We start from the raw sequence: 19775 nt of genomic DNA, 5'->3' as shown, positions 1-19775 counted from the left end.
CCGCCCGCGCCGCCCAGACCCACCAGGAGGCGGCGTCCGCGCGGGCCACGACCAGCGGCTCCTTCCTTCCGGTGCGGCTGTTGTACACCTGCACGCCCGTGTCGCGGCCCGCGGGCTGAACCCAACCGCGCCCGCGCCCGCGCCCGCCGCTCGCCGCCCGGCCCGCAGGCCCACCCGACGCGGCCCGCCCGAGACACAGCGCCGCCCGCAGCAGCGGGGCGCCCCGGCTGGGCCCACGCGGCCGCAACATGTCGGCGCAAGAGGGCCCGCCAGACCGCGCAGGGCCGGCGCCTCCTCCAGGCCCCGCCCCTCCAGGCCCCGCCCACTCCCCCGCCTCCTCCAGGCACCGTCTCTCCAGGCACCGCCCACTCCCCCCGCCTCCTTCAGGCCGCGCCTCCTCCAGGCCCCGCCTCCTCCAGGCACCGCCTCTCCAGGCACCGCCCACTCCCCCGCCTCCCGGAAGGTCGCCGAGAGGCGGGCCTGGCTCGCGCCCGCCCGAGCAGGAAGGCGGGGCCGCAGGGAGGGGCGGGAGACCGCACGGCGCTCCCAGATTAGCGCAGGTGGAGCTGGGCGTCTCGCTGGGGTGCGGCCACCCCAAAGTGGCCAACGACGGTGCAGGACCTGGCCGCGGCGAAGCAGAGCGTTCACTCCGCAGGCCCTTGCGGCCAGGCCCTCGCCTGCTGGCGCCGCGTGCCTGATCCTCAACGTGCCCCCCACACACCCCGCGTCTGCACCGGACAGTGTGCGCCCCCATACACCCCGCGTCTGCACCCCAGGACAGTGTGCGTCCCATACACCCCGCGTCTGCACCGCAGGACAGTGTGCGCCCCATACACCCCGCGTCTGCACCGCAGGACAGTGTGCGCCCCCCACACCTTGCATCTGCACCGCAGGACAGTGTGCGCCCCACAAACCCCGCGTCTGCACCGGACAGTGTGCGCCCCACACACCCCGCGTCTGCACCCCAGGACAGTGTGCGCCCCACACACCCCGCGTCTGCACCGCAGGACGGTGTGCGCCCCCCACACCCTGCATCTGCACCCCAGGACACTGCGCCCCATACACCCCGCGTCTGCACCCCAGGACACTGCGCCCCCCACACACCCCGCGTCTGCACCGCAGGACAGTGTGCGCCCCATACACCCCGCGTCTGCACCCCAGGACGGCGTGCACCCCCATACACCCCGCGTCTGCACCCCAGGACACTGCGCCCCACACACCCCGCGTCTGCACCCCAGGACACTGCGCCCCCCACACACCCCGCGTCTGCACCGCAGGACAGTGTGCGCCCCATACACCCCGCGTCTGCACCCCAGGACACTGCGCCCCCCACACACCCCTTGTCTGCACCCCAGGACGGTGTGCGCCCCCATACACCCATCGTCTGCACCCTAGGACAGTGTGCGCCCCATACACCCCGCATCTGCACCCTAGGACAGTGTGCGCCCCACAAACCCCGCGTCTGCACCCCAGGACACTATGCACCCCCCCACACCCCTCGTCTGCACCCCAGGACGGTGTGCATCCCCATACACCCCTCATCTACACCCCAGTACTGTGTGCATCCCCATACACCCCACGTCTGCACCTCAGGACAATGTGCGCCCCCATACACCCCTCGTCTGCACTGCAGGACAGTGTGCGCCCCCATACACCACGCGTCTGCACCCCAGGACAATGTGGCCCCCATACACCTCGCATCTGCACCCGAGGATGGCGTGCGTGCCCCACACACCCCGCGTCTGCACCCCAGGACACTGTGCGCCCCCATACACCCCGCGTCTGCACCCCAGGACACTGTGCGCCCCCCACAAACCCCACGTCTGCACCCCAGGACGGCGTGCGTGCCCCACACACCCCGTGTCTGCACCCCAGGACACTGTGCGCCCCCATACACACCCCGCGTCTGCACCCCAGGGTGGCATGCGCCCCACACACACCCCGTGTCTGCACCCCAAGACACTGTGCACTGCCCCATACACCAACCTCTGCACCCAGGACTGTGTGTACCCTCAAAGACCCCACGTCTGTACCCCAGGACAGATTGCGTGCCCCACACACCCTGCGTTTGCACCCCAGGACAGTGTGTACCCCCCACAAACCCCGCGTCTGCACCCCAGGACGGTGTGCGCCGCACACACACCCCACCTGAGCCACCCAGTTCACAGTGTGCACCCTACAAAACACACCACCTGTGCAACCCAGTACACAGTGTGCTCCCAACACTCACCACTTATGCAACCCAGTACACAGTGTGCACCCAACACTCACCACCTGTCCAACCCAGGACAAAGTGTGCACCCAACACAGACCACCTGTGCCACCCAGTACACAAGGGTACCCAACACTCACCACCTCTGCAACCCAGTATACAGTGTGAACCCACACTCACCACCTGTGCAAGTAGTACACAGTGTGCACCCAACACTCACCATGCGGGCAACCCAGTACACAGTGTGCACCCAACATTCAACACCCATGCAACCAGTACAGAGTGTGCACAAAACACTCACCACCTTTGCCACCCAGCACACAGTGTGCACCCAACACACACCGACTGTGCCACCCAGCACACAGTGTGCACCCAACACACACCGACTGTGCCACCCAGTACACAGAGTGCACCCAGCACGCACCACCTGTGCCACCCAGGATGAAGGGGGCACCCAACACACACCACATGTCCAACCCAGGACACAGGGGGCACCCGACACTCACCACCTGTCCAACCCAGGACACAGGGGGCACCCGACACTCACCACCCGTCCAACCCAGGACACAGGGGGCACCCGACACTCACCACCTGCGCCAACCACTACACAGTGTGCACCCAACACACACTGACTGTGCCACCCAGTACACAGTGTGCACAGAACACACACCGACTGTGCCACCCAGTACACAGTATTCACCCAACACTCACCACCCGTCCCACCCAGGACACAGGGGGCACCCAACACTCACCACCTGTCCCACCCAGGACAGGGGGGGCACCCAACACTCACCACCTGTCCCACCCAGGACACAGGGGCACCCAACACACACCACCTGTCCAACCCAGGACACAGGGGGCACTAAGCACACACTACCAATGTAACCCAATACACAGGGGCACCCAACACTCACCTCTGCAACCCTGTATACACTGGACACCCACCACTCACCACCTGTGCAACCCAGCACAGTGTGCACCCATCACACACGACATGTGCAACGCAGTACACAGTGTGCATCCAACACTCACCACCTGTGTAACCCAGTACATAGTGTGCACCCTACACAGACCACCTGTGCAACCCAGTATACAGGGGCACCCAACACTCACCACCTGTCCAATCCAGGACACAGTGTGCTCCTAACACACACCACCTGTGCCACCCAGTACACAGTGTGCACACAACACTCACCACCTGTGCCACCCAGTACACAGTGTGCACCCAGCACACACCACCTGTGCCACCCCGTACACAGTGTGCACACAACACTCACCACCTGTGCCACCAGTACACAGTGTGCACACAACACTCACCACCTGTGCCACCCAGGACACAGGGGGCACCCAACACTCACTATCTGTGCAACCCAGGACACAGGGGCACCCAACACTCACCACCTCTGCAACCCAAAACACAGTGTACACCGAACACACCACCTGTCCAACCCAGGACACAGTGTACACCCACCACTCACCACCTGTGCCACCCAGGACACAGTGTACACCCACCACTCACCACCTGTCCAACCCAGCACAGTGTGCACCAGCACACACCACCTGTGCCACCCAGTACACAGTGTGCACCCAGCACACACCACCTGTGCCACCCCGTACACAGTGTGCACAGAACACTCACCACCTGTGCCACCCAGTACACAGTATGCACCCAACACACACCAACTGCCACCCAGTACACAGTGTGCACCCAACACACACCGACTGTGCCACCCAGTACACAGTATGCACCCAACATACACCGACTGTGCCACCCAGTACAGAGTGTGCACAGAACACACACCAACTGTGCCACCCAGCACACAGTGTGCACCCAACATTCACCACCTGTGCAACTAAGCACACAGTGTGCACAAAACACTCACCACTTGTGCAACCCAGGACACAGTGTGCACCCAACACTCACCACCTGTGCAACCCAGGACACAGGGGGCACCCAACACTCACCATCTCTGCAACCCAAAACACAGTGTACACCCAACACATCACCTGTCCAACCCAGGACACAGTGTACACCCAACACTCACCACCTGTGCAACCCAGGACACAGTGTACACCCACCACTCACCACCTGTGCAACCCAGCACAGTGTGCACCCAACACACACAACATGTGCAACCCAGTACACAGTGTGCACCCTACACAGACCACCTGTGCAACCCAGTACACAGGGGCACCCAACACTCACCACCTCTGCAACCCAGTATACAGTGTGAACCCACACTCACCACCTGTGCAAGTAGTACACAGTGTGCATCCAACACACACCACGTGGGCAACCCAGTACACAGTGTGCACCCAAAACGTACCACCTGTCCAACCCAATACACAGGTGCACCCAACACTCACCAACTGTCCAACTCAGTACACAGGAGGCACCCAACACACAGCCTGTCCAACCCAGGACAGAGGAGGCACCCAACACTCACCAACTGTCCAACCCAGAACACAGTGTGCACCCAACACACAGCCTGTCCAACTCAGTACACAGGAGGCACCCAACACACAGCCTGTCCAACCCAGGACAGAGGGGGCACCCAACACAGCCTGTCCAACCCAGGACAGAGGGGCACCCAACACAGCCTGTCCAACCCAGGACAGAGGGGCACCCAACACACAGCCTGTCCAACCCAGGACAGAGGGGGCACCCAACACAGCCTGTCCAACCCAGGACAGAGGGGCACCCAACACACAGCCTGTCCAACCCAGGACAGAGGGGCACCCAACACACAGCCTGTCCAACCCAGGACAGAGGGGGCACCCAACACAGCCTGTCCAACCCAGGACAGAGGGGCACCCAACACACAGCCTGTCCAACCCAGGACAGAGGGGGCACCCAACACAGCCTGTCCAACCCAGGACAGAGGAGGCACCCAACACTCACCAACTGTCCAACCCAGAACACAGTGTGCACCCAACACACAGCCTGTCCAACTCAGTACACAGGAGGCACCCAACACACAGCCTGTCCAACCCAGGACAGAGGGGGCACCCAACACAGCCTGTCCAACCCAGGACAGAGGGGCACCCAACACAGCCTGTCCAACCCAGGACAGAGGGGCACCCAACACACAGCCTGTCCAACCCAGGACAGAGGGGGCACCCAACACAGCCTGTCCAACCCAGGACAGAGGGGCACCCAACACACAGCCTGTCCAACCCAGGACAGAGGGGCACCAAGCACACACTACCAATGTAACCCAGTACACAGGAGCACCCAACACTCACCTCTGCAACCCTATATTCACTGGACACCCACCACTCACCACCTGTGCACCCAACACACACCACGAGTGCAACCAGCACAGTGTGCTTCCAACACTCACCACCTGTGCCACCCAGTACACAGTGTGCACCCAGCACTCACCACCTGTGCCACCCAGTACACAGTGTGCACCCAGCACACACCACCTGTGCCACCCAGCACACAGTGTGCACCCAACACTCACTATCTGTGCACCCAGGACACAGGGGCACCCAACACTCACCACCTCTGCAACCCAAAACACAGTGTACACCGAACACACCACCTGTCCAACCCAGGACACAGTGTACACCCACCACTCACCACCTGTCCAACCCAGGACAGTGTGCACCAGCACACACCACCTGTGCCACCCAGTACACAGTATGCACCCAGCACGCACCACCTGTGCCACCCAGGACACAGGGGGCACCCAACACTCACTATCTGTGCAACCCAGTACAGAGTGTGATCCAACACACACCACATGTCCAACCCAGGACACAGTGTGCACCCAACACAGACCACCTGTGCATCCTAGAGCCGTGTGTGCCCCAATACTCACATGTGTGCATCCCAGGACACTGAGTGCACACAACACACAGTCGTGTGGGCACCAATATACACATCTTTTTCCATGTACAGTATACACACCCAACACACACCACCTTCGCATCCTTTCACACAGCGTACACCTAAGACACACTACATCAGCATCCCAGTACAGTGTGGACTCAGCACACACCTCGAATACATCCCACTACAGTGTACACCCCAACACACAATATCTGCATCCCATTACACTATGCACACACCACAAACCACGTCTGCACTCAATGCAGTGTGCATACAACACACATGACTGCATTCCAGTACACAGTAGGCACCCAACATATACCCTGTCAGCATCCCAGTACAGTGTGCACCCAACAGTGTCCACATCTCAGTACAGTGTGTGCCCCAACACACACCATTTGTGCATCCAAGTACAGCATGCACCCCAAAACATGCCATGTCTCTATCACAGTACACAGTAATACCCAACACACACCACTTTGCATCCCAATACATGGTGGGCCCCCAACACATACCAACTCTGCATCCAAGTAGAGTGTGTACCTAAACACACACCCATGTCTGCATCGCAGGAGAATGTGCACCCCAATAAACACATCTGCACCCCAACACAGTGTGCATGCAACACACTTCTGCACCCAGTACACAGTACACATCTAATAAAAATCCAACTCTGCAGCCCAGCACACTTTGGGCATCCTGGCATACACCTCAAATGCATCCCAGTACGCAGTGGCCCACCAGAACTACAGCTCATCTGTATCCAGTACACAATGTACCCAACACATAGCACATGTGTACCTCAGCACCGCGTACACCCAACACAAATCAAATCTCCATCCCAGTACAGTGTGCAACACACACCACATCTGCTTCCCAGTACAGTGTGCACACACCACGACTGCATCGAAGTACACAGTAGGCACCCAGCCCATACCACATCTGCATCCTACTGCACCATGCTCCCCAAACATATTCCACGTCTGCGTCTACATACAGTATACCCAACACAAACCACCGCTGCACCTCAGTCTAGTGTGTGCTCCAACAAACGCCGCTTGTGCAATCCAGGACACCATGTGTACCACACACACACTTCTACAACCCAGTCCAGTGTGGGGGCCAACACACACCATTTCTGCCTCATGATACGTTATGCACCCAACACACACCACATCTGCATCTCAGGACAGTGTTGCTGCAACACACGTGTGCATCCCATTACACTGTGTACTCAACACATACCATGTCTGCATTTCAGGACAGTGTGTGCTGCAACACACGTGTGCATCCCATTACACTGTGTACTCAACACATACCATGTGTACACCTCAGGACAGTGTGCACACAACACATACATCTGGATCCAAGTACAGTGTGTGCCCCAACACACATCATGATCCCAGTGCAGTGAACACCAAAAGCATATCATGTCTGCCTCCCAGCACAGTGTGCATAAAGCACACACCACAACTGCATCCCAGTACACAACAGGTACCCAACATACACCTCGTCTGCATCCCAGTACTCTGTGTGCACCCAAAACACATCACATCTGCACCCCAGTACAGGGTGCATAGGACAAATACGACCTCTGCATCCCAGCACAGAGTGCACCCCAAAACACATCATGTCTGCAGTACAGTAAGCACCCCAAAACAAACCATGTCTATATCCCAGTACACTGTGCACCCAACACACAGTGTCTGCACCTCAGTGCACAGTGAGGGCCTAATATACAACATGTCTGGATCCCAGTACAGTGTGTGTCCCAATAGACACCTTCATCCCAGTACAGTGTGCAGATAACACACATCACGACTGTCTCCCAATACACAGTGTACACCCAACATGCGTCTGGATCCCAGAACAGTGTGTACCCCAACACACACCATGTGTGCATGCCAGTACGCAGTGCATACCCAACCCACACATCTGCATTCTAGTACAGTGTGTACACCCAACTGTCTGCATCCCGTTACAGTATGCACCCAACACACAACAGTTCTATAGCTCAGTACATTGTGCACCCACCACATACCACGTCCGCATCCTAGTACCACAGACAGTGTGAGCCCAACACCACTGCCTGTCTCCCAGTACACAGTGTACACCCAACACACACACTTCCACCCCAGCACACAGCCCCTGGATGTCCCTGCAGCAGCACATCTGCACCCACGTTTTCTTTTAGTGTCTCCGAGGGGAAGACCACAGCCAGTACACTACCATTTATCATGTAGCTAACAAGATATGTTCACTTGGGATTCATTTTAAGGGTAAAAGTCTTATTTAACATCCAGGTTTTGAAAATGAAACATTCTGAAAATTACTTTCAAAATGCCTCCCTATTAGTATCTTTCAAAACAGTGCTTACCAAAAAAAAAAAAAAAAGAAAGAAAGAAAGAAAGAAAAAGAAAAGAAAAAAAGAAATCCCCTTGGTTTTGCAATGTTCAAACAGCTCTGAGGTTCTTGGGTTCTTTGTTGGGTTTGCCTTGGTAAGTTATTGAAAGGCAAATTATGAGTCAGAGAAAAATCAGTGTCTTTCTATAGTACTTAAAAAACGCTGTCAAGATTCTGGTGTCTAACTGTGCATTTCTGTCTGTAGTACAAACGTGTTCTCATGTTTAAGGCTGAAACATCAAAACCTTTGTGTACAGGCAGGAGACCACACAAGCCAGTGCTAACCACGCGTGGTTCCCATCTCTCTACATTCTGGAGTGTTCTCACGTCCACACCGCCAGCCCAAGACTTGTCTTGATGCTGTTTTGTGACTGTGTCCTGTCAGTTTGATGTGTGTGTTCTCTCCCGCAGAACTCTAGGCCCTAAAGCCTTTTGAACCCCTCACTGTAGCCTTGACTCAATTCAAGGCGAGGGCTTGTTGAACACGAAGTGCACCTGTTGTGCTGAGACGAAGCTTGCACAGTAGAATGTCTGGTAGAGAAACTCCTGACCAGGGTCCCAGATGGGCCAGTAAAACAAAAATCCAGGACGCAATCCGAGATAATATGCAGAATTCAAGGAACGAGCAAAAGTCTAAGTTTTACAAATAAGTTCAGTAACACTGAAGTCCAAATCCTGCACACAAATCTGGATAGCTGGTCTATCTGAATTGGCCATTAAAAAACTGTGGCTTTTCCTTTCTTTTTTATATTTTTTAAACATTAGTTATTTGAGGACAGCGCCGCGGCTCACTAGGCTAATCCTCCACCTTGAGGCGCTGGCACACTGGTTCTAGTCCCGGTCGGGGCGCCGGATTCTGTCCCGGTTGCCCCTCTTCCAGGCCAGCTCTCTGCTGTGGCCAGGGAGTGCAGTGGAGGATGGCCCAAGTGCTTGGGTCCTGCACCCCATGGGAGACCAGGAGAAGCACCTGGCTCCTGCCTTCGGATCAGCGCGGTGCGCCGGCCGCGGCGGCCATTGGAGGGTGAACCAATGGCAAAAGGAAGACCTTTCTCTCTGCCTCCCTCTCACTGTCCACTCTGCCTGTCAAAAAAAAAAAAAAAAAAATTAGTCATTTGAAAGACATAGAGATGGAGAGAAGGGGAGACCCTCCATCTGCTGGCTTACTCCGCAGATGCCTGCAATGGCCTTGGCCGTGAAGGCAGACGCCAGGAGCTCCATCCTGGTCTCTCACGCGGGTGCAGGGCCCAAGCGCTCGGCCGTCCTCTGCTGCTGTCCCAGGCGCATTAGCAGGGAGCTGGGTCAGAAGTGGAGCAGCCGGGACTCACCAGGGCACTCATACTGGAAGCCAGTGTCTCCTGTACTGTTTAACTCAGTGCATCACAATGCCGGCCCCAACTGTGCCTTTTAAATCAGCAGTTATCTCCTGTCTGCAGAAAACCAGGCGCGCCATGTGTTTAGGCCCTGGCTGGCAGCAGTTCTTGTGTGAGGCTTTGGGAATCGCCAAAACAATGAAGCATTATTTAATGATGGTGAAAACGTGATCCCTTGCGCACTGAATATTCACCTCTTGAATAAAAGTGACTGGCAAGATTTTTAGCTATATGCCGAAAAACAGGATCCTGCGAATCTTGTCTCCTGCCTCCTTGGCGAATTAAAACTAAGGACTGCAGGGGCTGGCGCAGGGGCTGGCGCAGGGGCTGAGCCGCCCGCAGTGCCGCGTCCCCCAGGCCCGGCTGCTCCCTGCTGCCGAACCTGGGAGCCGAGGACGGCCAGGTGCCTGGGCGGACACCGGGAGAAGGGCGCCGCTCAGGACGCGAACAAGGACACCGCAAACACCCAGGGGGACGTTCTCCTGTCCTGGGAGGGCCAGGAGGCAGGGCGGGCGCATCGCAGGCAGGCCGTCGGGGCCAACCGGTGTCCGAGGGCGCGGGCCACACGGGCGGGGGCTGAGCGGGTGTCCGAGGGCGCGGGCCGCACTGTCCACACCGTTGGGGGCCGACCAGGTGTCCGAGGGCGCGGGCCCCACCGGCGGGGGCTGACCGGGTGTCGAGGGCGCGGGCCGCACCGGCGGGGGCCGACAGACAGGCAGGTGCCTCACGCCCGGGGCCGCACTGTCCACACCCTCGGGGGCTGGGCGGGGTGTCCGAGGGCGCGGGCCGCACCGGCGGGGGCTGACAGACAGGTAGGTGCCTCACGCCCGGGCCGTACTGTCCGCACCGTCGGGGGCCGACAGACAGGTAGGTGCCTCACGGCCGGGACCGCACTGTCCACACCCTCGGGGGCTGACCGGGGTGTCCGAGGGCGCTGGCCGCACCGTCGAGGGCTGACCAGGGTGTCCGAGAGCAAGGCCGCACCGGCGGGGTCTGACAGGCAAGTGCCGCACCGGCGGGGGCTGACCGGGTGTCTGAGGGCGCTGGCCGCACCGGCGGGGGCTGACCAGGGTGTCCGCGGGCGCGGGCCGCACCGTCGGGGGCTGACCGGGTGTCCGCGGGCGCGGGCCGCACCGTCGGGGGCTGACCGGGTGTCCGAGGGCGCGGGCCGCACCGGCGGGGGCTGACAGGCAGGTGCCTCACGCCCGGGCCGTACTGTCCGCACCGGCGGGGGCTGACCGGGTGTCCGCGGGCGCGGGCCGCACTGTCCACACCCTCAGGGGCTGACCGGGGTGTCCGAGAGCAGGGCCGCACCGGCGGGGGCTGACCGGGTGTCCGAGGGCGCTGGCCGCACCGGCGGGGGCTGACCGGGTGTCCGAGAGCAGGGCCGCACCGGCGGGGGCTGACAGACAGGCAAGTGCCGCACCGGCGGGGGCTGACCGGGTGTCCGAGGGCGCTGGCCGCACCAGCGGGGGCTGACCGGGTGTCCGAGGGCGCGGGCCGCACCGGCGGGGGCCGACCGAGCCTCCAGGACAGGCGCCTCCCGCAGCCTCCCCGCGTGGACAGCCCCAACCCCACGCACCACAGCCCTGAGGCAGGGCACGTGGGGCCGTCGGGCGCGACCGCTTCCAGACGCTGTACCGCCCGCGGGCTACGCGCGGCGCTCGTCAACCCTGACACCGCACAGCGCCGCACACGCCCGAGCGCCCGCCCGAGAAACCGCCACCACTTCACGTCGAGGGCGGCGCATCCGCCACGCGATTCCCCCTACGGGCACCCGCCGGACTCCCCGAGAAAGACCCACGCGGCCGCGCGCACCCGGCCTGAGGCGCGCGGGCCCGCAGCTCGCGACACGGACCGCACGGCGGGCAGCGCGCGCTCGGCGGGCGGGCGGCCGGGAGGCGACGGACAAAGGCCGGGCCGCGGCCGCCAGGGGCGGGGCCTCGGCCGGAAGTGGGCGGGGCTGCCGGCCGTCGTCTAGGCAACGGGGCCGCTCGGCGCCCGGGCTTCTCGGACAGCCCCAAGTCCCGGAGTTTCGGGCGGGGAGAGGGGCCCGGCGGGACGGACGGGGCCGAGCGAGGGCCGGGGAGCTGGCCGCTGTCTGTCCAAGCGAGCGGAGCAGGCGCGGAGAGGCCCTCCGAAGCCCGGGACGGGACACGCAGGGGTCCCGGGGAGGCGCCGCCCCCGCTCGCCTGCCCCCTTCGGCGGCTGGACCCGGGGAGCAGATTCCCTCCCGGGCCCCTTTGTTTCCAGACCGCTCCAAACTGAGCTCCGAGAGGCGACACAAAGGCAGGGCGGCGAGGCGCGGCGAGGCGCGGCGCAGGCGCGGAGCCGCCGAGGCTGCTGGGAATGGTGGTCCCGCCGCAGGAGGGCCGGTGGCCCCGCGCGGGCTCGCGGCCGCCCCGAGCCAGCAGTGCGCACGCGCCGGCGCTTCCGCCCGGGCTTCGCCCCGCCCCTCCTTCCGCCTCCCGGAGGACCAGGCTGTCTAGTTGTAAGAGGCACGGTAGCCCCGCCCCCTCGCCGTCCTGATTGGGCGCCTGCCGTCAGGGCGGCGGGCGGATTGGCTGTCGGCGTTGCCAGTTCGGCGCGGGCCCTACTTAAGCCGCGCGGCGAGGCGGGGACTGTGGAGCTTGAGGGGCTTGAGGAGAGGGAGGTGAGGTCGGCGCGGGCCGCGGTCTCGGTCCCGGGCGGGTCTCCGGCGGGGCAGGCCGCCGCCGCGCGTGTGTGCGGCGCCGCCCGGCAGCCGTGCCCGCAAGTCGCAAACTCCTAGTAAAGTTCGCGCCCCGCCCGCGGGCCCGCCGCCGCCCCCTCGCGGCCCCCGCCCCGCCCGCGGCCCCGCCGCCGCCCCCTCGCGGCCCCCGCCCCGCCGCCGCCCCCTCGCGGCCCCGCCGCCCCCCGGGCCCGGGGCGGCGAGGGGCGTGCATGCGGCGGGGGCGGGGCCGCCGGGCGGGGGGCGGGGCGCATGCGCGCTGCGCGGCGGGGCTGAATGTTTCCCAAGTGTTTGAAACTGGTATTTGGGTTTTCCACGTTGGACAAGTGCGGCGCGGCGGGCGGGCGGCGAGCGCGCCCCTGGCCGCTGCCTGCGCGGGCCTCTCCCGCCGCCGGCGTGTGTGCGCGCGCCCGCCCGCACGCGCCCGCCCCGCCGCCCGGGAGGGGGCCTGCGCGGCCGCGAGCGAGCCTCCGCCACCGCGGCCCGCGCCCGCAGGCGCCGGGGTCCCCGCGGCCCCGGCCGATGTAGCGGCCGGGCCGGGCCGGAGCCGGCGGGGGGCGCGCGCTGTGCATTGCTGCGGGGCTCTCCGGCGGGGGGCGGGGGGCGCAGGAAGCGGAAAGCCGCGCCGCGCCGCCGGGGAGCTGGGCGGTGAACCATGTTGAGTCCTGCCAACGGGGAGCAGACCCACCTGGCCAACTATGTGGAGGACTACCTGGACTCCGTGGAGTCCCTGCCGTTCGACCTGCAGCGGAACGTCTCGCTCATGCGGGAGATCGACGCCAAGTACCAAGGTGCGGCGGGGGGCGGCGGGCGGGGGCGGCGCGGCCACCCCCCCGGGGCAGCGGAACAAAAGGGCCGGGGCCGCCGCGGCCGCGCCGGGGTCCCCGTGTGCAGAGCCGGGCCCCGAGGAGGCGGCTCTTTGTAGTGAAGTGATGGGGCGGCGCTGCGGGGGCGGGGGCCGGGCCGGGCCTCGGGGGGCGCGTGCGGCCCCCCGCCCGCTGTTACATAAAGTGCGGGGCGCCGGCTGCGGCGGGCGCGGGGCTGCTGGCGGCGGGCGCGCCGGAGGGGAAGGGGAGGCGCCCGGCCGCGGCGACCTGTGGGTCGCTGCCCGCGGCCCCGCCGCCCGCCGGGGAAACTTCGCGCGAGGGGCTGCCGCTCGGGCCGCGGCCCGTCCTCGGAGTTTACTCCTGTTTACAGGGCTGCGCAGCGGGGAAACGGAAGCGTTGGGGCGGGGGGGGGTGGAGAGCTACTGCTCGCTCCGATCGCGCAGGGAGGCCGCGCCGCCGAGGCGCCCCTGCGCGCTCTGCCGGAGACGTAGCTGCGCAGCGGCTTTTATAGGAGCCCGATTAGCATACTGCGGAACGTTCCGCCCCGGCCTCGTCGCGATTGGCCGTGACGGCTTCCGTGGAATGTCCTTATCAGGTCGCTGTAGGCCGATTGGCCGTGGGGCCGGACGGGGGCGGGCCTTGCGCGGAGATTGGCACGGGTCTGTGTTTCCGCTGCCTTTTTTCCCTTTTGGAGAGGGGCGGGGTGGCGAGAGGAGGTCGAGTTGATTTGAATGTCTTCGGGTCGCCCGGCCTCCGGCCTCAGATTGGCCCTTCTCGCTGCTGGGGCGGGCCGTGCTCGCGAGCCCTGTGCTGTGATTGGCGCCCCGGCGGCCCCCGCCCTCCAGCCCGGCGATCCCCATAGGCCACGGCTCGCGAGGCGTGGCGCGCTGTTCCCCTCCCCATTGGCGGGAGGCCGGTCCCGGGATCGCTGGGGCTCCTCCTCTGGCTGAGCTCGGTCACTTCCGGCCGCGGAGCCATGGCGGCGGCCGCGGGCCGGCCCTGCGGCTGTCGCCGCTCTCGTGGCCCCGGTCACCCGCGGGACGGGGCTGCGGGAGGCTCCGGCCGCCTGTGCACTGACTCGGGAGTGTGGTCGTGCGTGACTGGAGAAGCGTGAGTGCCCTTGGGGCGTCCACTCCGAGGCTGTAACGGAAGACAGCGAGCCGGACAGCGCGGCGGGCCCGCAGGGTGGTGGCGGGAGGGCCCGGCCCGGGCGTCCAGGCGCGAGGTCGGCGCTGTCCGCGCTGGGCAGAGTCGGGGGGCCCGAGGCCCGGGGCAGGGCTGTCCTTCGGACTCCGGGCCGTGGACGTGAGGCGAGCCAGGCCTGGTTACCAGGGTTGTTGCCTCGAGTCCACTGGCTTGTGTTACGACAACTTTAATAGTTTTATTTATCTGACTTATTTGAAAGGCAGAGTTACGGACAGAGAAGGCGAGAGAGACCTTCCGTCCGCTGGCCACTCCCCAGATGGCTGTAGCATCGGCTTCGTCCGGTCTCCCACGTGGTGCAGGGGTCCGACTGCGTGGACGTCCTCCACGGCGTTCCTGGCCCTTCCGCAGGGAGCTGGGTCGAGAGTGGAGCAGCGGGGACTTGAACGCGGGCTTCCCAGCCTCACCCCCTGTGCCACGGCAGCGCATCCCAGTAACTTCCGTCACTTCAGAGGGCGTTCCAGGTTGCTGAACCACTTCTCAAGTGTCACAGCAGAAGAATGGGTCCCAGGGGAAGTGCTTCCTAACAGACTTCAGTGACTGGCAGCCGTGGTGCAGCCAGCGAGAGCAGGGCCACGTGGCGCCGGTGTGGGCTCCTGGTGCTGGTGTGGGCTCCTGGTGCCGGTGTGGGCGCCAGGTGCACAGTGTGGGCCTCATGGTGCGCAGTGTGGGCCACGTGGCTCCAGTGTGGACACGTGGTGCCGGTGTGGGTGCCTGGTGGATAGTGTGGGCCACGTGGTGCCGGTGTGGACCACGTGGCGCCAGTGTGGGCTCATGGTGCCGGTGTGAGTGCCTGGTGCACAGTGTGGGCCACGTGGCGCCGGTGTGGGCGCCTGGTGGACAGTGTGGGCTCCTGGTGCACAGTGTGGGTGCCTGGTGTGCATTGTGGGCCACGTGGCGCCGGTGTGAGCGCCTGGTGCACAGTGTGGGCCACGTGGCGCTGGCGTGGGCTCCTGGCTTTGTGGATGGAGGCCTTGCTTCCGCATCTGAGAGATGCAGGCTCAGGTGTGTTCCTCGGTGGTTGTGGTAGGACCGTGTTTGTCCCCCCGAGTCCGTCTTCGCCTGGAAGGAAGCGTGTTTGAGCAGAGACGCTGTGTGTTAGGGTAGCAGTGTAGAGGGGTGGCTTCCTATCGTCTCAGAAAGGTGACCCCCGAGTAAGCCAGATGACACTGCCTGCAACTTGTAACAGTACGTGAGGAGCTCCGCATCTGTGGTGACAGGTGGGGAAGTTGGCCTTCAGAATCAAGACTCTGAGACTGGCCTGGAAACTTGGGTGTGCCGAGTCGGTGAGCGTTAGTGCCGGCTTCAGTTCCTTTGTTCACTGAGTTAGGTTAGAGAACACCTTTTGTTTCTTGAGAAGTTACCTAATTGCACTTGCTAGATTACATTTTAAATCACATAGTCAAGTCGTCATCTTCCCACCTATCCAAGGGGGTGTGCATTTGGTACTGAGGGTGTTTCGGTTTCTGACAGTATGTTGAGATCCCTCGACTGTAATAGCTCTGAGATGCTGTGGATCAAGCAGCAAGTCCAGCAGTCAAGTCTGCCCTTAGTTTAAAGGGCGAGCTCGTGTGGTGTGTCGTGGAGAAGCTGTCGTTTCAGTAGTACGAAGCACCTGCTGAGTGAGCACCACGTGGCCTTGTCCTGCTCACCTCCGTCTTTGAATGTGGAGAGCCTTTGCATACATGCATTTGCAGTCCAAGTTAGCAGGCATTCGAGATACTGGCCAATCAAATAAAGAGAATAAAGGCCTTTCGATGATTGGTGAAGCATTTGAATGGAGATAGAAGGGGAGGACAGTGTTGGTTTAATGAGAAGTGAAAGTTTGAGCGCAAGCCTTACTTGGAGTGTTTGTCACCCACACTCCTGAACCACAGAGTCCCTAAGGGCACTTGGCTGAACGTGACGCGGGCCATCCTGTTCAGGTCAGCAGGGAAGTGTCTAGAAGGCCTGGAGGTTATGGTTTCCACACTAGAAAGCCTTGCTTATTTTGAGAGGCAGAATGCCAGTGGGGAGAGCTGGAGAAAAAGTGATTTTCTACTCCCTGGTTCAGGTCCCTAATGGCTGCAGTAGCCAGGGCTGGGCCAGGCTGAAGCAGGGACCCGGAGCTCCATCTGGGTGGCAGGGACCCGGCACTGAGCCGTCATTGCTGCTCTGCAGGCACATCCACGGGCGCTGCCTGCCTCGGGCGCAGAGCAGCCAGGACTGGAGCAGGCAGAGAGGAGACGCGGGCAGGCGGAGAGGAGACGCGGGCAGCCAGGACTGGAGCAGGCAGAGAGGAGACGCGGGCAGGCGAGAGGAGACACAGGCAGCCGGAGAGGAGACGCAGGCAGCCAGGACTGGAGCAGGCAGAGAGGAGACGCAGCCAGAGAGGAGACGCGGGCAGCCAGGACTGGAGCAGGCAGAGAGGAGACGCGGGCAGGCGGAGAGGAGATGCGGGCAGGTGGAGAGGAGACGCGGGCAGGCGGAGAGGAGACACAGGCAGCCGGAGAGGAGACGCGGGCAGCCAGGACTGGAGCAGGCAGAGAGGAGACGCGGGCAGGCGAGAGGAGACGCGGGCAGGCAGAGAGGAGACGCGGGCAGGCGGAGAGGAGACGCGGGCAGCCAGAGTGGTTGCTTACCTTGTGGCACTACAGCACCTGCCCTGCAGCTACTGTACACGAAACAAGCAAGCCAGAAATACCCTTTTACTTATTGTATTGTATTTGAAAGGCAGAGAGAGAGAGATCTTCCATCTGCTGGTTCACTCACCAAGTGCCCCCAACAGCCAGGGTTGGGCCAGGCTGAAGCCAGGAGCTGGGAGCTCAGCCTGGGTCTCCCGTGAGTGTGGCACGGACCCAGCCACGGAGCCGTCTCCGTGGGCTCCCGGGGAGCTGGATCAGACAGTGGCTGAGCGTTGAAGCAGCGCTCTGCTAGGGGATGCGGGACCCCACGCAGCGTCTTCACCCCTGCGCCCAGCGCCCTCCCGCACTTCCTTCTGTAGAAGTCAGTAGAGGGCACGTGTGTGCGTGTGGCCGTGTAACCGTGCTGTTTTCCCTTGCAGAGATCCTGAAGGAGCTGGATGACTACTACGAGAAGTTCAAGCGCGAGGCGGATGGCACCCAGAAGAGGCGCGTGCTGCACTGCATCCAGAGAGCCCTGATCCGCAGCCAGGAGCTGGGCGACGAGAAGATCCAGATTGTGAGCCAGATGGTGGAGCTGGTGGAGAACCGCAGCAGGCAGGTGGACAGTCATGTGGCCCTGCTCGAGGCCCACCAGGACGCCGGCGACGCGGCCGGCAGCAGCGGCAAAGCCGGCCAGGAGAAGTCCAAGAGCGAGACAGTCACGCAGGCGGAGAAGCCGAACAACAAGCGGTCCCGGCGGCAGCGCAACAACGAGAACCGGGAGAACGCTTCCAACAACCACGACCACGACGACATCGCCGCGGGAACACCCAAGGAGAAGAAGGCGAAGACCTCCAAGAAGAAGAAGCGCTCCAAGGCCAAAGCAGAGCGGGACGCGTCCCCCGCCGACCTCCCCATCGACCCGAACGAGCCCACGTACTGCCTGTGCAACCAGGTCTCCTATGGAGAGATGATCGGCTGCGACAACGACGAGTGCCCCATCGAGTGGTTCCACTTCTCGTGCGTGGGGCTCAACCATAAACCCAAGGGCAAGTGGTACTGTCCCAAGTGTCGGGGGGAGAACGAGAAGACCATGGACAAGGCGCTGGAGAAGTCCAAAAAAGAGAGGGCCTACAACAGGTAGCTGTGGAGAGCGAGCCACCGTGTATTTATCGCATCGCCGCCTCCTGAGGCGTGGGGCTGTGAATGTCTCTTTTTAGAGAACGCTAGCACAGGAGCCGTGGCGCGTGTGGGGTGCAGTGGCTCTCTGCCTTTGTCCGCGTTGGTACGCGTGTAACACAAACGCGCTCTGTGGGTCAGCATCCTAGAAACGACAAATATAGGTTTGAGTTAAACACCTCGGTGAGTCTCAGACTGATTTTTTGAGGGGGGGTGTGACTTGGAAGCAGCCTAATGGGTTGATGTGGAGAGAAAGATGTCATTCAGCTATCTTGCTTTAATAAAGACAATGTTGCTTCTTTGAACAAATGTTTTAAATCAGCCAGGTTGCTAAAAATACAGCGCTTCGCAGCTTTGTTTCTTGCTGCCATAACGTGTTTCCATGAAACAGTTCGATAAAGGCTTAACGTTTGAGGATTATTTTTTAAAAAGGAAAAGGCCAAATGTTTCATGGCAGATACTTGATACCCTGACCTGTTCCCCAAATGGCCGTTTTTAAATGATGGGTACATCAGACGGGAGGCATCGAGTCACAGAACTTCAGATCACCGCTTTGCTGTCACGATGGTGGTGTAGCGTCTTTAATTTATGTGAGGTGTGTAACTGCACACTTCCAGGTGACCTTGCGCTTGCTGTGTTACACTTGGAAGTGCAGCCAGATGCTGTCGGGAAAACAAGGGGCACCTCCTGCCGTGTGGATGTGCAGATGTGACGTCAAGAAATAAAGGAACTTGGCCAGTTTGTTCCTCTAACAGCATAGTTGATTTTGACCTAAGTTAGTTTTAAAATTTTGTCTTAAAAATTTATACACCAGCAGTCTAGACAAAGCCTTAAGCAAATTTTGTATTGTTCTCACTTAATAATGAAGTAGAAGTTGAACTAATTGCCAGCAAATAAATGAGTGTCAAAAAAGAACATAGATTTAGACTGGGGCCAGGAAGCCTGCCCGCCTGTCGGATCCAGCCCAACGCCTGTTTCTGTGTGGCCTGTGAGCTGAGTGGTTCTTCACATTTTTAAATGGTTAACAAAATCATTTCATGAAATTCAAATGGTAGTGTCTGTAAATAAAGTTTCGTTGGAACACAGCCATGCTTATTTGCTTAAGTGCTGTCTGTGGCTGGGTAGTCACATCTGAGAGTGCACGTCCTGGGAGGCCACAGCTGTTTATCCTCTGGCCCTGCACCAGTGACATGAGCTGTGACTAAGCCTGGCGTCTGGGCTTGACCTGTGTCCTTAGCTGCGCGTGGAAAGAGCCCGTGGAGTCATTCCAGAGGGTCGTACGGCTCATTTGAAACTCCAAACGTAGCCTCCCTCCTTAGCCTGTCTGACAGTCTCTACGGAGCTACCGCAGAAACACTGGGTAGCGTCACTGCCTGGAGTCTGATGCCCACGCCGTGAGTTAGAAGGGGAGCGGGACGCCGTCTTCTGAC

At 61.6% G+C, this 19775-nt stretch overlaps 2 protein-coding genes across 8 annotated transcripts in view; one reads left to right on the top strand and one right to left on the bottom strand.

The window, feature by feature from the left end:
• CARS2 (cysteinyl-tRNA synthetase 2, mitochondrial) overlaps positions 1-9607 on the bottom strand; it is a 47209-nt gene extending 37602 nt beyond the window's left edge. For 2 of the 5 annotated variants that reach the window (XR_011378699.1, XR_011378700.1), the window contains exon 1: positions 24-9602. Coding sequence is in view for 3 of the 5 variants with exons in the window: in XM_070048569.1 (XP_069904670.1) it covers positions 24-1423 (1400 nt within the window). In the remaining 2 variants the exon portion in view is untranslated. Of the gene's footprint in view, positions 1-23 lie in introns of all 5 variants that reach the window. The other 3 variants (XM_070048569.1, XM_070048570.1, XM_070048567.1) reach the window with 3 other exon arrangements.
• A 2846-nt stretch (positions 9608-12453) lies between these two features.
• Positions 12454-18525, top strand: ING1 (inhibitor of growth family member 1). Of its 3 annotated transcripts, none has more exons than XM_051829045.2 (2): positions 12454-13324; positions 17607-18525. In XM_051829045.2, the coding sequence occupies exons 1-2, from the start codon at positions 13189-13191 to the stop codon at positions 18308-18310; spliced, it is 840 nt and encodes a 279-aa protein (XP_051685005.1). In that variant the 5' UTR covers positions 12454-13188; the 3' UTR covers positions 18311-18525. The 3 variants fall into 3 exon arrangements, with proteins under 3 accessions (XP_051685005.1, XP_069904672.1, XP_051685004.1); XM_070048571.1 differs by lacking the exon at positions 12454-13324 and adding an exon at positions 13451-13955; XM_051829044.2 differs by lacking the exon at positions 12454-13324 and adding an exon at positions 14551-15027.
• Positions 18526-19775: the final 1250 nt, after the last annotated feature.

The sequence above is a fragment of the Oryctolagus cuniculus genome, chromosome 9, assembly GCF_964237555.1.
Source record: "Oryctolagus cuniculus chromosome 9, mOryCun1.1, whole genome shotgun sequence".
Lineage (NCBI taxonomy): Eukaryota > Metazoa > Chordata > Mammalia > Lagomorpha > Leporidae > Oryctolagus > Oryctolagus cuniculus.
This window is presented reverse-complemented; position numbering and strand designations above follow the sequence as displayed.

Bases quoted from the DNA above. Each gene is read 5' to 3' on its own strand.
- ING1 (XM_070048571.1), top strand. From the start codon at position 13,466: ATGGGGCGGCGCTGCGGGGGCGGGGGCCGGGCCGGGCCTCGGGGGGCG. The intron at 13,956-17,606 runs GTCGCTGTAGGC...TTTCCCTTGCAG, and splicing joins CCGTGGAATGTCCTTATCAG to AGATCCTGAAGGAGCTGGAT.